Source organism: Myxocyprinus asiaticus, chromosome 42 (genome assembly GCF_019703515.2).
Source record: "Myxocyprinus asiaticus isolate MX2 ecotype Aquarium Trade chromosome 42, UBuf_Myxa_2, whole genome shotgun sequence".
In the NCBI taxonomy this organism is placed as follows: Eukaryota; Metazoa; Chordata; class Actinopteri; order Cypriniformes; family Catostomidae; genus Myxocyprinus; species Myxocyprinus asiaticus.
This window is the reverse complement of record NC_059385.1, coordinates 14,830,572-14,847,663: the sequence shown is the minus strand read 5'-3', so window position 1 is coordinate 14,847,663 and position 17,092 is coordinate 14,830,572. Positions and strand designations below refer to the sequence as shown.

General features: G+C 38.1%; 1 protein-coding gene across 3 annotated transcripts in view; it reads right to left on the bottom strand.

The window, feature by feature from the left end:
• LOC127432502 (mediator of RNA polymerase II transcription subunit 13-like) overlaps nt 1–17,092 on the bottom strand; it is a 138,851-nt gene that overhangs the window by 31,720 nt on the left and 90,039 nt on the right. For all 3 annotated transcript variants that reach the window (XM_051683644.1, XM_051683645.1, XM_051683646.1), the window contains exons 9-10: nt 14,044–14,769; nt 6,576–6,792 (exon numbers count right to left, since the gene is read on the bottom strand). In XM_051683644.1, the coding sequence (XP_051539604.1) occupies nt 6,576–6,792; nt 14,044–14,769 (943 nt within the window). The remainder of the gene's footprint in view (nt 1–6,575; nt 6,793–14,043; nt 14,770–17,092) is intronic.

The following is a 17,092-nucleotide window of genomic DNA, read 5'->3' as shown; positions in this document are numbered from 1 at the left end:
TTTAGGGTTTGTTAAAACAATAATGTTTATGATGGACAAAATATTTATAAAGTACTTTTGAAAGGCAAAATACTCTGAATTGGCAACTTTAAAATGCTTCTACAATCTCTATGACTGATGTTTTCATCTGTTTTGGTGTGCATGTGTTTGACCAGCTGACATAAGTTAATTATAAATTATGTATACAAGTCACTTTGAACTATAAGTCGCAGGGCCTTTCAGATGAAAAACAACGTGACTTATATTCCGGAAAATACATTAGTTTTTGTCTACTAACAATGTCCAACATATACACGCATCACAGGAGATTTTCTATGGTGGAAAGGTGATGGAAATAAAAAAGTTCTACTCCTTTGTCTTACTAAGGCTAACTGCACAGCTAAAATTTCATGTATCCTAAATACACAATTAAAAATTTTTTTCACACATTTTGCATAATTTGGCCAAATTACAGCTTGATGGAAAATGAAACTGCCCTAAGATGAAGAAACACCCATTTATTTTGTTGTTCCTGTAACAAAGGAAATATTTAGCATCATCATCATATATTATCATGTCTCTTTCTGAAACGCCACCTGTCATAAAAATGTCAAGATCTACTGTGATTTTGTTTCTCAAATGTTGGTTGCTTAACACCAGGAATGTGTCATCACTTGGAGTTTTTTTTACGACATCATTCATGCTATATAAACTTAACTATATATTCCAACTGGCCAGTAAATTCCATTTTGTTTAGCCTACTCACCAAAGCAATATTTTACTTGCATTTGGCAGATTGCAGAGTGTTTTGGACTTTGTAGTAATGCATTGAAGACCATGTTGGATTAAAAATCTTCTGTGATTACATTATGCTTACCGGGAAAACCAAAACATGAACTCCTCAACATTTAAGAAATGCACACACACACACACTGGTTAACTTCTCAACATGCCCAGTCCCCAAAAACACTAAATGCAAACAGCCGCGAGTGTGTTGGTCGCAATCACATGTTCGTATTGGTTAACGATCACTCAGAAGGTGCCAACCAATTAGAAAGAGAGTTAAATAAGAAAGGGAGAGTAAAAGCTAAGAGAAACACCAGAGGGAGGGAAGGAGTGGGGAGTGAAACATGTTTATATTTTGCCACCAAATTATATCTTCCACGCAGAGCATAATAAATAGCATTGCAATATAAGATAACAGCACTGACTAATGGGACTGAAGACTGTGGCTTTCCCCTCTGTGCCTCAGAAGCCCACCCCAGACCCTTAGCCTGCACCTCTTGCAATCTCGGCATCCTAAAGCCACCATTACGATGCAAGCCACATGCTATGCAGGGATTCATTACATCGTGCATAATTTCATTACGCCGTAGGCCGTCTCTCTGCATAAAGGGTGTAATCTGTTCCTCCGTACACACACTCCACATCCTAATGACCAACACCATAATAAAAGCTTGTACATGCAAATCACTCCGGCCCGTAATCGATAGCAGAACCCTGGGGTGGAGTACAGGAGTTGAGGCGGCAATTTTCTATGTAGACCATGTATTTTTTCGCACAAATGAATGCTGCATGTTATGGGGTTGTGTTGCACCATATGGCCCATATTACTAAACAAACCTCTCCAGTGACTGCAAAAGAGTTGGAGGCTGTAAGCTTACTAAGACGCAGATAAATTAAGTGTAATTCTGAGAGTGGGCACGGGGAAAAAGCTCGCTTTCAAAGCATTGGAGAAACAGTACAGAGACAGGAGTACAGAAGGAAAATTGACTGAAAAACAAGCTGATTTTTGTTTGCGTGTTATAACCAATGGCCACCGCAGCTGCCAGACAAAGAAGCAAAAAGTGTGCGAGACACCAACAGAAATAGGAGAGCCTGTCCTCACCCCCTCTATTCCTCCGCTTTCCACCATGTTTGGGGGTGTCAGTTTGAGATCTTAGACGGGAATATCCTATGAGCTGAAGAGCGATCTTGATGCCAGCATACTACACGCTACACACTGCCAAGGGAGAAACTGTGCCTACAAAATTTCCTTTTTGCATTGGGAACGGGAGGTTTACTAAAGATTCTTTTCCATAGAGACTTAAATAATTGATCCTTAAAGTCAACATAAAACTGCATTCGTAACCCATTTTACTTCTGTAATAGCGTTGTCAAAAGTACCTGTACTTCAGTACCAAGTCAATACTAAAATAAAAAAGATGTAACGATACCAGTGTTCCTGCAGTACCGAGCACCGACTCAATCTGGTACCAGCGTGCAGTATGACTGACACACGACTGCTTTAAAATGCTCATTTTGAGCACGTGCTCTGTTACTCCTTATACTGAAATGGACAATTAATCTAATTAAAAATGTGACGTCCTAGTGTAACTTATTAAACCGTTAAAGTAGGGCTGCACGATTAATAAAAAAACTAATCGCGATTATGATTATGGCTGTCATAATTATGTAATAGTGAAAACTGACGATTATTCAATTCAAGTCTACTCCTGTTGCGTTAATGGTTTCTATTTAGAACGTGCTTTTACAGCGGTTGAGTTTCTAACCAATCCCGTGTGCGTTGAGCAATGAAATGACAATGGGCAATCAGAGATGCAGTGCGTCTACAGTCCAATCAGTCATGACAACCAATCCTTATGTGCAAGTTTTAAATAGTCTGACGTCCAGATGCTTGCTTACAATACGTTTCATCTCTGTTTGCGATGGCACACAAATTAGTGCTAAAGAAACATAATCTGACACTTGAAAAGAAGCTGTAGAACAAAGGTGAGCAATTTTTTATTATTTTCAATTCGTTGCATGTTGTGCCATTTTATTTACCGAAGGAGGAAGGTAAACAAACCGCAAACAAGCAATGCAATAAATAACTGATTTATTGTGTTGTTTAAACAGCTATATTTATTATGAGAGCATTTGTGAGTGCAGAACTCTGTGTCAGTGAGCTCGAGCTGAACTGGGATCTGAACATGGCAGAGTTTGCATATTGTTGCATTGCTCGATTTTTGCATAAAGTTTATTAAAAAAGAATAACAGTATTTATGTATTAAACAACTACAGGTGCATCTCAATAAATTAGAATGTCGTGGAGAAGTTCATTTATTTCAGTAATTCAACTCAAATTGTGAAACTCGTGTATTAAATAAATTCAATGCACACAGACTGAAGTAGTTTAAGTCTTTGGTTCTTTTAATTGTGATGATTTTGGCTCACATTTAACAAAAACCTACCAATTCACTATCTCAACAAATTAGAATACATCATAAGAAAACATTTTTAGTGAATTGTTGGCCTTCTGGAAAGTATGTTCATTTACTGTATATGTACTCAATACTTGGTAGGGGCTCCTTTTGCTTTAATTACTGCCTCAATTCGGCGTGGCATGGAGGTGATCAGTTTGTGGCACTGCTGAGGTGGTATGGAAGCCCAGGTTTCTTTGACAGTGGCCTTCAGCTCATCTGCATTTTTTGGTCTTTTGTTTCTCATTTTCCTCTTGACAATACCCCATAGATTCTCTATGGGCTTCAGGTCTGGTGAGTTTGCTGGCCAGTCAAGCACACCAACACCATGGTCATTTAACCAACTTTTGGTGCTTTTGGCAGTGTGGGCAGGTGCCAAATCCTGCTGGAAAATGAAATCAGCATCTTTAAAAAGCTGGTCAGCAGAAGGAAGCATGAAGTGCTCCAAAATGTCTTGGTAAACGGGTGCAGTGACTTTGGTTTTCAAAAAACACAATGGACCAACACCAGCAGATGACATTGCACCCCAGATCATCACAGACTGTGGAAACTTAACACTGGACTTCAAGCAACTTGGGCTATGAGCTTCTCCACCCTTCCTCCAGACTCTAGGACCTTGGTTTCCAAATGAAATACAAAACTTGCTCTCATATGAAAAGAGGACTTTGGACCACTGGGCAACAGTTCAGTTCTTCTTCTCCTTAGCCCAGGTAAGACGCCTCTGACGTTGTCTGTGGTTCAGGAGTGGCTTAACAAGAGGAATACGACAACTGTAGCCAAATTCCTTGACATGTCTGTGTGTGGTGGCTCTTGATGCCTTGACCCCAGCCTCAGTCCATTCCTTGTGAAGTTCACCCAAATTCTTGAATCGATTTTGCTTGACAATCATAAGGCTGCGGTTCTCTTGGTTGGTTGTGCATCTTTTTCTTCCACACTTTTTCCTTCCACTCAACTTTCTGTTAACATGCTTGGATACAGCACTCTGTGAACAGCCAGCTTTTTGGCAATGAATGTTTGTGGCTTACCCTCCTTGTGAAGGGTGTCAATGATTGTCTTCTGGACAACTGTCAGATCAGCAGTCTTCCCCATGATTGTGTAGCCTAGTGAACCAAACTGAGAGACCATTTTGAAGGCTCAGGAAACCTTTGCAGGTGTTTTGAGTTGATTAGCTGATTGGCATGTCACCATATTCTAATTTTTTGAGATAGTGAATTGGTGGGTTTTTGTTAAATGTGAGCCAAAATTATCACAATTAAAAGAACCAAAGACTTAAACTACTTCAGTCTGTGTGCATTGAATTTATTTAATACACGAGTTTCACAATTTGAGTTGAATTACTGAAATAAATGAACTTTTCCACGACATTCTAATTTATTGAGATGCACTTGTATAAAGTGGCTTGTTTTGAAGTCAGCCTGTTTTGGATGTTTTGGACATTGAAAAAGTCTTGAACGTCATATTCATGGACCATCTTCTTTATCGCATCTGCTCAAATAAATACCTATTTGACCCATAATGGCTGTTGGTGGATTTATATTTTAACGAATCACACGAACTCGCAAACCGTTATGTGAACAAGATCACAGTATGGGATGTTAAATAAGGAAGTTCAATCTAAATTGGCTGTTTAGTTTGACTATTGAATATGACAAATATTATTATTTACTGTATGTGGGCCAATAATTTAAGCAGTTAAGACACATATTGCATGTCTGATGGTAGTTTTTGATTTTTATGCCACATTTTTCAAGTTTTGGAAGTGTGTTAAATGTGTGAGGATGTGAATATATCAACATGATACATGACACACAGGCATACTGACTGAAATTAAAACTGTTTTTGTCAATAGTTCAAAAAGAACCTACATATATTTCTTCACTTTAAACCATATATATATATATATATATATATATATATATACACACACCTTTATAATAACCTTTAGTAACATTAACAAACATTATTACAGTATGTAATGCTTAAAAGAAACTGGAGCGCCGCCCATAAACTGCTGTTCTGAAGAATCCGAAAGCATGTTTGCCTGCTTAGTGACGTCACAGTAATTTCATCAAATAATCATCATTAATAATCACAATTACAATATCAAGGGTAATAATCAACAATGTTTTTTGTCATAATCGTGCAGCACTATGCTAAAGGCTGCAATCTTAGTGTGGAAGAGATACGTACTTTGAATGAATGTATAAATCAGATCGCTCAAACATATTGAGAATCATTCACGACATGTTGTATCAGATGACAGAGCAGAGCACTAATCTCCTGTGAACCACAGCACATGTAAACTATATATTTATATAATTAAATCACAGCATTTGTGCTTTAATCTCAACTCAACTTTATAAAGTATTTAAAACAACAGAGTTGACCAAAGAGCTTTAGAGTAATACAATTTAAAACATAACATTTAAAAATTACCACATGCACAAACACCAGTAACCTAAAACAAAATACAAACACTCCAAAATGGTGTCCTACATTTCATTTGTCAGACTCAAATGCAAGTGTAAAGAGATAAGATTTCAGACGTGACTTAAAAGTCTCTGTGTCGCAAACTGTTTATCCGGAAAGTGAAGATTCAGGCAAAAAATACACATCATAATAAAAGCACATTTCAAAATATAAGCTAGAGCCCTGAAATTCAAGAAACTGAAATATATAGTAAAATGTAAGATTCACTGTAATGATAATAATAAATAATAATAATAATTATTCAATATATCACAAGCAAGATTGCTGTTGATTAAAAGTTTGTGGAAAAAACAAACACTTAAGCAATGCATCCTTGATTGAAAAACACTTGAAGGAAACATGCATTTCTTTTAATTTATAATTTACAATGAAATGTAACTTTTTAAATAGGGTGTGTTCAATAGCACATTGTAATATTAGCATGTTTATGCTGTTACACAGATATTGGTATCGAGGACCATGAAATTTCACTGGTATTGGTACAGACTACTGAAATGTTGGTACCGTGACACACTATTCTGTAATGTGACTTATTTGTGAGTGAAACATGATTGACTGATTTTATCAATCAGGAATTGATTGGATTAAGAAAATGGATGTTCAATACCAAAATGGAACCCTCTACTTTCAAGGAGGTTTGAAAGGAAAGACACCCGAAAGCAACAAGGCCAAAAACATCAGGCTCTGACACAGTGAAGTGAGGCCTCTGCCCATTTGTTATTTCTTTATCCTTTTTTCCACCAATGCCAGAAAAACCATCCAACACACTCTTGCGTGTCTACAAACAACTCTCACACTGAGCCTCAAAGAAAGAACTGTGCATTGTGGAATCCCTAGCAAGATGTGCCCCAGAGAGTTTCTCACCTTGTGTTTCTTTCCTGGTTCTCGATCTCCCCCGGCTTTGTCCTTCTTATCTGAGAAGGTGAACTTAACATCCCCATCGACGAAGGCATAGGGGTCGACCTCAGGCTCGTGGTCGCCGTCTGTGATGGCTGCAGCCAGGTGCTGGTTCTGTCGCTGCAGGTACATTTGGATTCGCTCATCTGAGACCTTCAGAGGCCTTTTGGAGGCAGCCATTAACCTATGCAAGACAAATGCAAAACAGGTAAAATACAGCACTTTATGATGATTAAACTAAAGGAATCATACTACATATATAATTAGCATGATAAGACAATTGTAAAATTACTATATAAGACACAAGATTTCTAGTCTTTGAATACAGTCACAGCTAAAGGGCATTAACAGGCAAGTCGTGCAGTAGACATTCCCTGGGGATGTTACTATACTCGCTCAACCACTGACAATTGTAAATACAGTATTTTGATGCAATGGGAATAGATCTAAATGGAATGCTGTAATTGACAATTTTCACAATTAGTTAATTGCAGCAGCTGTAATTGTAATCTTATTTCTGACTAACAGCACCCTAAGGCTGGGTGATATGTAAAAAATATTTTATCTATAATCAGCTCGAAAAATATCACAATATACGATTATATCGTCAACCTCCCTGATGAGGGTCGGTAAATATTTCTGCTTTATTGATTTTGCTTTAAAAATTTATCTCATTTAAACACAAAACACATACACAAAATACATTTCTTAATTCAAATTGCACTTTAAACGAAAAAAAAAAATCAATTAAATAAACAGAGAAAAAAAAAAGAGTAAAAACTCTTTACATGTGCTTTTTCCACGAGACAGGCTCGCCCTGCACACCGACATGCGTGCTTCATGCCTCTGAACAAACAGTGAATCAGACACAAGCATTGACAGCTTTTCTTTTGTCCATTCTTAAAAATATAATATAGTGTGTTTCTTCAAGCGCGTGTTTGTGACTAACAGCATTTCTTGTCATGTGTCACTCCAAGATATCTTACAGGCCGCCCACTTGTTTTGGGCAGATGAGCAGAATTACTCGCGCATGAAATACATTTGGACGAGGAACTTGCAAACTGGATTCAGCCTCGTCGCATTTGACGGACGCTAGTTTCACACCCTGGACACTGTTAATAAATTTAGCAAATTCCCAGATCCATGGTTTTGCCATTTCTCGATTTTGTCGATCATCGTCTATCAATTGAGTGTTGCAGTCACATCTTTTGGATGGAGACACCGGTAAACAAAGCATTGCGTTTCTCCAGTACCAAAGAGATAAAGAAATTTGAAGCAATGTTACCGTGAAAAACATCTAAGTGTATATAAATACGTTGGATAAAATAAATATGAAGATAAAGTTCAGAGGTCGATTGTAAGAAAAAAACTTCTCATTTTACCCATGTGCATCAATATCTTCACTCGATGGACACTGTTAATTAAATATGCCAGGAAATAAAGACATTCAAGTCTCTAGAATCATGTCATTATTTCTTCTGTGGATTGGTGCTGAACATTAAACATTTACTGGTGGAAAAGAACAATCAAAAAGATGACCACATTACTGCCACCGCAAAGGTATGTTAAAAACAACAACAACACACTATAACACACGCTAAATGATACAGCTTCTTAAAGATGTAGGTAAACTTTATATACACAAATGCTACTCTGTACAAATACATAAAAGATGTTAATACTGTGTCATTGAACTATGTATTGCATTTGTAAACCAGAAATCATTGAGCTCAAAATAATGGTAGAATATAACTCTGAAATTTGGCTTTTTTTTTTTATTGTCTTCTCAGGTTCAACACTGTGGGATTCCCCTCCATTGTAAATGTGCTGTAAACTGTTTTTATTATAGATTTAGTTCTGCTGTTCGTTGTCTTATCTTACTTAACTAAGTATCCCTTTTCACTAAGAGTGCTGATTTGCACTACTTTGTTTCTTCACCCATTGGTCAGATTACAGCATCTATACAACACAACTGGTTACCATTTAAAATTAAAACAACTGTCCAGTTTATATATAGTATAAACTTTTAGTTTATACCAAACTTGAAAAACTACACTAAACGTGATATTTTGCATTACTCTTTCTCCCACTGCACTGAAGAACTGTTTTGATCGGTGCCTCCCCACAACATGGCGCTGCCGTGACGTCAACAGTATACTATCTATTCTAGAAGAATGGACACACGGGGAGAACATCCAAGTGCATCTTAGAATTGCAATGTATACCATTACATTTCACTGTGGCCAACAGTGATTGCAGTCTAAATCAAAACACTCCCTCTCCATGCCTGCTCAATGGCAATTCCAGGCAAACAGCAATCATTCCATGGAAGAATAAAGAACAAAACAGCAAGAAACTGCTTTTGAATTGTTCACTTAAGTCTAAATTTTACTGCATTTATCTCCTCTGAGCAACTGTTGAAGGAAACTGCACTGTTTAATCGTTAGATATGTGGGAAGCACCCACACTAAAACCACATTTTCAACCAGCCATTTCTCTGTGCTTCTAGAGAGGGATCAAGGGACACATATTTTAACTTAACACTATCAACAAGCATTCTTCCAGGAAGACAACGACACGACTGAGTGATGTGTACACTTATTTTGCCATAACAGTGCTGCTTCATGAATTTATTAGGGTCATAAAGTCACTGCTTTCCACAGCTCTCATCCATAACGTTTTCATAAATGTGTCCATACATTATGCACAAAGCCAACTACTATCAGCATTGAGAACGCCCAAACAAATGTTCTCCATTCATTAAAACAGACATCATTAAAAGGACTATATGGAATTCAATACTTTTTTTAATTTTTGCGATACATAGTAATGCCACAAAACCAATCAATGTGCATATCTGTAATCATAACGGTGTATTTTTGCAGCTTTCAACTTCCAGTCATCATTCATTTTACCACAAATACAGAGTAAACTTCAGTAAAACAAAAAAACTGCATGTTCTTTATGAGCAATAAATTAATAGGGTTTAGTTAATAGTTTTCTGATTTATGTTTCTGGATTAAGCAGATGCACGCTGTAACACTCTGAAACTTCTCCCGTATGCTTTGCTGTCAATCACTCATGTAAACTTGTCATGGCTTTGTTGGAGACTGTCATCAAACAGCACTGGCACCAGTGTAACATGACTGCCCTGTCTCTCAATCAGCTCCCTAGCTCCCTATGTCGTGAATCAGTATTTCGTGAACACGAATTCTGGCACTGGCAAGGGGTTCATCCACTAAACATTGGGACACTTATGACTCAGTCACCTGCGACACGTTAATGAGCTCGCGCACTGAAGCGCAGCTGTTATTAATCAGCACCACCGCTGTATAAATGACACTATCATTCATTTTCGTTTAAGATATTCAAACGTACAGTGTTATTGTAACAGATAAATGGCATAAAAAAGAAATAAAAATATATAAGAGTGTATTTTAAACCTTTTAAATATTTAAGTTGTTAAAAGACTGTTTCACTATCATGGTAATTATGAATGAAAGACACAACAAACAGCATCTCTTAAAGAGAAAATAAGGCTTGGACTTCAAAGTTTTATACTTGTGCTCGTCATCTAACAACTTGAGAGACTTCAGAAGACATGACAACGTTTCCGGTATGCGAACATACAAAGATCCCTGTTTTTTTTGTTTTTTTTGGTTCATTGTGGGATTTTTTTAGCGAGTGAATATTTCAGTGCACTAGAAGGATTTTAGTCAAGCGTTTCTATGCTGCTCTTCCTAGAAGTCTGGAAGGTGCATGCATGTCATGAGGGTGTCGGGGATAAGGCCAGGGTGAATCTGAGTGCATCCTTATTCCACCTTTTGTTTATCATTAATTACTACTTCAACTGTTTCATATAAATATTGACAATAAATATTGACAATGCAAACATGCTATTTTAGTCGGCTGTGAAAGTCTATTTCCTCATTAAATGATTGAAGCAAAAATATTTTGAAAACTATCCTACATATTATAGCAAATTTTCTGCATTTAATTGTAAAAAAAATAAATAATAATAATAATAATATATTATATACATATATATATATACACACATATATATATATACACACACATATATATATACACACACACACATATATATATATATATATATATATATATATATATATATATATATATATATATATATAAAGGGATGTGCGCTTCGACTAATTTGACTGTCATTTAAACGGAAGTTTTGTAACCGACTAGTCGACTAGTCTAATGCGACCCATTTAAAATACTTAATCTATTCCAAATCCGATGCTAAATTCCACTGAAAAGGGGCATTTATCTGCGACGTCCTCGCCTTGAATTATGATCATTGTACTTTAAATATAGAACATGACACGCATTCACTGAATCAACGTTAGCGAATATTTAACAGACATATTTATTGAAAACAACTGAATGAATAGTGCAGGACCAATGGAACAACCATTAAAAGCCTGTTCTAAATGGAAATCATCATGTAAAAGTTACTTAACATATTAAAACAGTCAGGACATTGTTGAAAATAATTAACAGCTAGACTAAGCCAAATCTATGAGAGAGAAAAAAATGCGCTGAAAAGTTGCGCGTATTTCACGACGTGCAGTCGTGTATTAGCCATTGATCTAATATGACAGCTGTTCGGTAAAGAATGTTAACCAATAACGGTTACGATGTAAAAAAAAAAAAAAAAAGTTATTTTCTAGGCTACTTACTCAAAAGCATACATTTTTGGATGAGCAAAATTAACCCGTCGACATGGTCCAGTGAAAGACGGGACTTGACTCACCTGAGGCGTCTTTCTTGCGCTTGAAAAAGCCCGCTCAGTGGAAAAATAACGTACAAGCATGCACAGATTTAAAGAAGACTCAAATGTGAAAACATCCATAGGGACTTTCAAATGTTTGGAAAGCCGATTCCCGCACCACCGAAGTGATTTCATTACTACTTTGCTGAGTTTGCTTGTCTAGCGAGAGGACATTTTCCTGCGCGCGCCGCGAGTGAGAGAGGGAAGCAGCACGCGCAGCCTGAGGTGAAATTAAACTCTGTATCTGCTCCAGATATCCTCTTTTTTAAATAATATTTGTATTATTAATTCTATTTAAAATATGTAACATTAATATGACAGTAATTTAAGTGCAGCCTCTGTAAAAAATATAAAGTCAAACGTAAATGTGTAAAAATTATGATCAGTTTAATGGGGGGAAATATTAACCGACTAGTAATTCCAGTGTCGACTAGCAGCATCAGAACCGTTTAGTCAACTAGTCTCCCAAAAACATGTCCCTTCAGAACAAGATGTTATGCAAAGTGTCTACTGAAAACTAAGGACAGAAGCAATGTCTATACAAGCATGCAAATGCTTGGCTAATAGCCATTGCAAGTGTGCAGTCCCATAAATACATAAAATGCGTTCTTGTAATGTGGGGGTAACAAACATACATCACAAATATTTCAAAACACATACTTCACAAACAAACGAGGAAGTTTGGGATTCAGTATTGGGGGCTCCTGCTAACAAACTCTGGCCACTGGCAATAACAGGGCTGTGAGTGGAGGGATTAAGGGGCTCTGCTGACAGAGAGAGGGTCTGCTAAGGGGTTCTCGCTCTCACTTTAGAAACAGACTTGCTTAAGCCATTATTACACAACACAAATGCAGAATACAGTGAAAAGAGCCAGGACTGGGATCTGGCCAACACTGCACAATCCTACTGGCTGTTTACAGGTTATGGAGAGCTTTAAATCCTGAAAATATGTACTATCAGTTCTCATTCTTTGAGACGTCAGGGTGGTTTTAAAAGAGAATGCAAACAGTTTAAGCATACGTATTATGGACTACACAGTCCATCCAGCATATTTATCAAAACTAATCTGCAAAAATGGGTCATTCAGATATCTACATGGCTATGACATCACAACCATGAGCTCATTAACATGTACATGCATACGTTTAACATAATGCTTTAGTATTCAGGAACATGGGCCGACAAGGGTCATGAAACCCCAAAACACAATTTCTGAGATGCTAACGATATACAGGTTGCACATCATTGAAAACTTAGCACTCATTATGTTTTTAAGTGTAAAGTGTTTAATTTATTTTTCGCCATTTTGTGTAACTTGAAGCAATGTCATAAAATATGTGGTATATGCATAAACTCTGAGTTGTGGTTGGCATTAGAGTACACTATCAAGTCATTAGATTCTGAGTGTTTCTCCAGATTAATCATAAGAAGGAACGCTTCCATCCAATCACTGCGCTGCAGTACAGCTGAGATTTCAAAATCACACACGGACGTGACAGCAGTTCCTGGCGGGCACGAGTTCAACATCACTCGCAGAACAGATATGAGAGAGGCTCCGTGGTCAGAGCGAATAACAGCAGAGAATTCAAATACACACAAGGACATGACAGCAGTTCCTGGCCCAGATATGAGTGCGGACTTTTACACAGAACACCATGGTGAGTTCACAGTAGATTGCTGCCCATTACAGCAATTTCGCGTTGCATGCAAGCACCTTTACCAGCGTTCTTACGGGCTAATCTGATGTGTGCACGTGTTGTGCGCATGCCTCTTCACATTTGAAGTCAAAAGCAGAGAATAAGCGATTATTTCAAATGTTATATAAACACGGTTTTCTTGCTTTGTCTGATTATTATTATTATTTTTTTAAGCTATTTTTTGGGAGTAATCAGTGTACTGGTGTGTATGTAAACCGGCTCAGTGAAATCTCAAGTCATGTCTACTCTTTTTGGTTTCTTTCACATTGTGCGAAAGTTACTGGGATTTTGGCTACAGGGTTTACTGGCACTCCATTTTCAAGACAACGAAGATAGAAATATTGGACAATTGTACACAGACAAGATTAGTAAACGATTTTATCAAACTAAAGTCATGTTAACATGCATTATGTTTAAGTACTGCAGCTGTACTTTTAAAACAGTGTGTAGTCAACGTTTTGTTTATTGGACCCGTTTACTTAAATTATTTGTCTTGCTGAACACGATTTTTTTCTTTAAAAAAAGGTGGATGAGATTAACTTGAATTAAACCAGAAACATTCCTTGTAAGAATAAATATTTATACATATATATTAGGCTTCTAAGCAGTCCTGGTTTTGGCAGCAATGTCTGCTTTCACTTCATTCTTAAAAGTCTGAACAAAATATTCATATCTTTGATTTTCACTCTGTTCTATCATCTTCACTCTTCTCACGTTCATACTTTTGTCCCATGATTTATATACGGCAAAGTGCCCCAAAACTCTTTCGTTTCCTCTCACGTTTTGATGTTCAGCCATTTCTATCATGAGTGAGAGTGAATTGTTGTGCTATTTCTGAATAAAATAAAAAATGGGCAAAAGGGGAAAACTGTTACAGAAGTGTAGAATAGGCAGCTTTACATTTTGTGATGGTTGTAAAGAATCTATTACTTACTCTGTAACAGACATAATCCCTTCAGCTCCGATTAATGTCTCTTCTCTGAGTTTGTCTCCTGGTAACGATGGTGTGGGAAACTCTGAATCTTTCCTACGCGGTAAGTTAAAGAATCTCCATGGCGTGTGACTTCCGTCGTCTTCCAGGTGAACTGCGGCACTGATATACGGGGTGGGCTCCAAGGTCTCAGTGTATGCAGGGGGGAAAGTTTGAGTGAGTGGCTCCAAATGGGTGTCATCTGGGCCCTTCTGGGGCAAGAGGCAAGGCTCCACAGAGGGAGGGGAAAATTGTTGACTATGGGGGGTTGAGGGGTTCTTGACGTCGGAGGATTCCTCACCCCGTTCGCAGGGGTGAGGGCTCAGCGGTGGTGGTCGAGGGGAGCCTACCATCTCTGTCGGTCCACTGGCGCCCACGGTAGCTCCACTCCCACTGTGTAGCTGTGGAGGTTTAGAGCCAGTGCTCACATCAGATGGACGGAGCCCGGGAAATCGCCCACCCTCCTGACCTCTAAGGGCCAAGCGCTGGCCTGAAGAGGCATCAGTTTCCATGGAAACATCTTCACAGACAGAGTTGCGGTGGTGGAAAGGTGTTTGCGGGCGTTTCTGTTGTTTGTCGCCTTTTTCTGGCTTCTCCCCGGCTTTGTGCTTGATAGGCGGCTGCTGGGTCTGACCAGCGGTGGGCAGCTGGCCGGGCGTACTGCCTGCTCTCTGCTTCAGTGATTTGTGCCTGATAAGAAAGAGATAGCTTTTAATACACCACATCACAGAGTTGGGGCATGAGACTGAGTTATGAGTTAAGAATTGATGATATCATTAATAAGAAAGCTTATTACCACAAATCAGAATTTTCTTTTATTCATTCAGGGTTTCTAAAAAATATTCAGGTTTAATAGACCTTTAAGTCATGTAACTGAAAAATTTAAAAGTTTCTTAATTAGGTCATTATTGGATATTTTTAAATTATTATTGGATCCTTAAAAAAAAAAAAAAAAAAAAAAGACTATTTGAATAAAGATTTTCCACTTGTCGAGTCCAAGGACAGGCTTGAGAAACAGCTACAATATGCTTTTAACAACAAGCACTCCACTGCTATCAGAGTCTGTCTGACCTGATAACGTGTGTCCACACTTTTTTGGCGATATGTAAAGCAACACAGCTGCCAGACTTTCCCTGTGGGTTCAGTCTTTCTCGTTTATAATGGTGTGCTTGAGTGTCAGTTACCATTCTCAACCTCCAAACTCTTTTAATACACTGCTTTCTTCCCTCCCTTACAAACGCCCAGCGCAAGCCTTTCACAACAATCATTCATGTTACAAAGCCAGGAAACTTCAGCTCGGCACAGATATTAAACGGTTTGGTGTGTGTGTGCACGATTGTATTTGAGAGAAAGGCTAGAGTGTGCAGTTCATATGTAGTGTGTGGGAGATTGGGGGTCGAGGACCTAAATTTAGCCCAAATATGTAAACAAAGAAACCACAGGCTACTTTGCAGTCAGAACCCAGAGGGTGTGAGTAGGGGTGCACCGATTGATCGGCCACCGATCTAAATCGGCCAATCTTCGTCTTAAGTCTGTGATCGGCGACTGTGCCTAAAAACAGGACTGATCATTTTTGCAGCACGCAGGGAATCAAACATACACTGCTACTCTAATGAATAAGTGCTTTCGCAGCCCTTGATGCATGACAGTGTGGCCTCTGGAGGGTGAATTGTTGGCAATTCTAAGTATTCATAAATTTTAACTTTCAGACATGCTGCTATTCAGATGAATTTGCAGGTTTGTTTTTAAAAATGTGTAAGAATTACATGTGTTTGAATATTAAGTTGCCCATTTTCTAGAGTCATTATGGTAGTTATTCTGACTCGCTGCACTGTGAGCATGGAGAGGATAATGAGACTGCAAACGGGTATAAAAATGAATTAAACAACAAATAAACACGCGTATACAAATCTGAGTATATGTGATGTAACGTGAGTCGTGACAATCAGATGTTGTGTTGAGGGATAGAGGCTGTTTGAGTGATCATGAGCACTTTCAGCTTCACTCCCTTCAATATGCTCACTCGCAGAGTCAATCAAACTTGCGTGCTCTCCAGGTGCTCTAAATATCTCAGTCACTCATCTCAGTGCTATTCTGTAAGGATCCCAATTTAAACCAGAGTAATGTTGGTCACATTACTACTAATAACAGCAATTACATTTGAATCATAACGGCACAGCATCTTCACACATTTTCCTTAATAATTAGTGATTTGTGTTACAGAAAAATGCCAAAGACAGTAAACAAATCATAGATATTAATGATTTCTCACTGGAGCAGTTTTAGAGCTTGTAATTGATATATTTTTCTTTTTTTTCCCTTTTCTCCCCAATTTGGAATGCCCAATTCCCAATGCGCTCTAAGTCCTTGTGGTGGCATAGTGACTTGCCTCAATCCGGGTGGCGGAAGACAAATCTCAGTTGCCTCCGTGTCTGAGACCGTCAATCCGTGCAGTTTATCACGTGGCTTGTTGAGCGCGATACCGCAGAGACGTAGCGTGTGTGGAGGCTCACGTTATTCTCAGCGGCATCCACGCACAACTCACCACATGCCCCACCGAGATTGAGAACCACACATTATAGCGACCATGAGGAGGTTACCCCATGTGACTCTACCCCCCCTAGCAACCGGGCTAATTAAGTTGCTTAGGAGACCTGGCTGGAGTCACTCAGCACACCCTGAATTTGAACTCGCAACTCCAGGGGTGGTAGTCAGCATCAATACTCACTGAGCTGCCCAGGCCCCCAGATATTTTTTTCTTATTTTAGAAAGTATCTCCTCTGTGTGTGATGCTCTCATGGTTTTTGTTTGCCAGTATGTCACAATGACCGTTTGATATTGGCAGCAGAACTATTAATAACGGTTTTCAATACAAATAAATTTTAGCAATTCACAATTAATGTAATTTTAATGTCATTTTGGTTACACTTAATTAAAAGGTTTCATTTCTTTAAAATTAGTCAGTGCATTAGGTGTCATGAACAAATAATGAACAATATATTTTTACAGCATT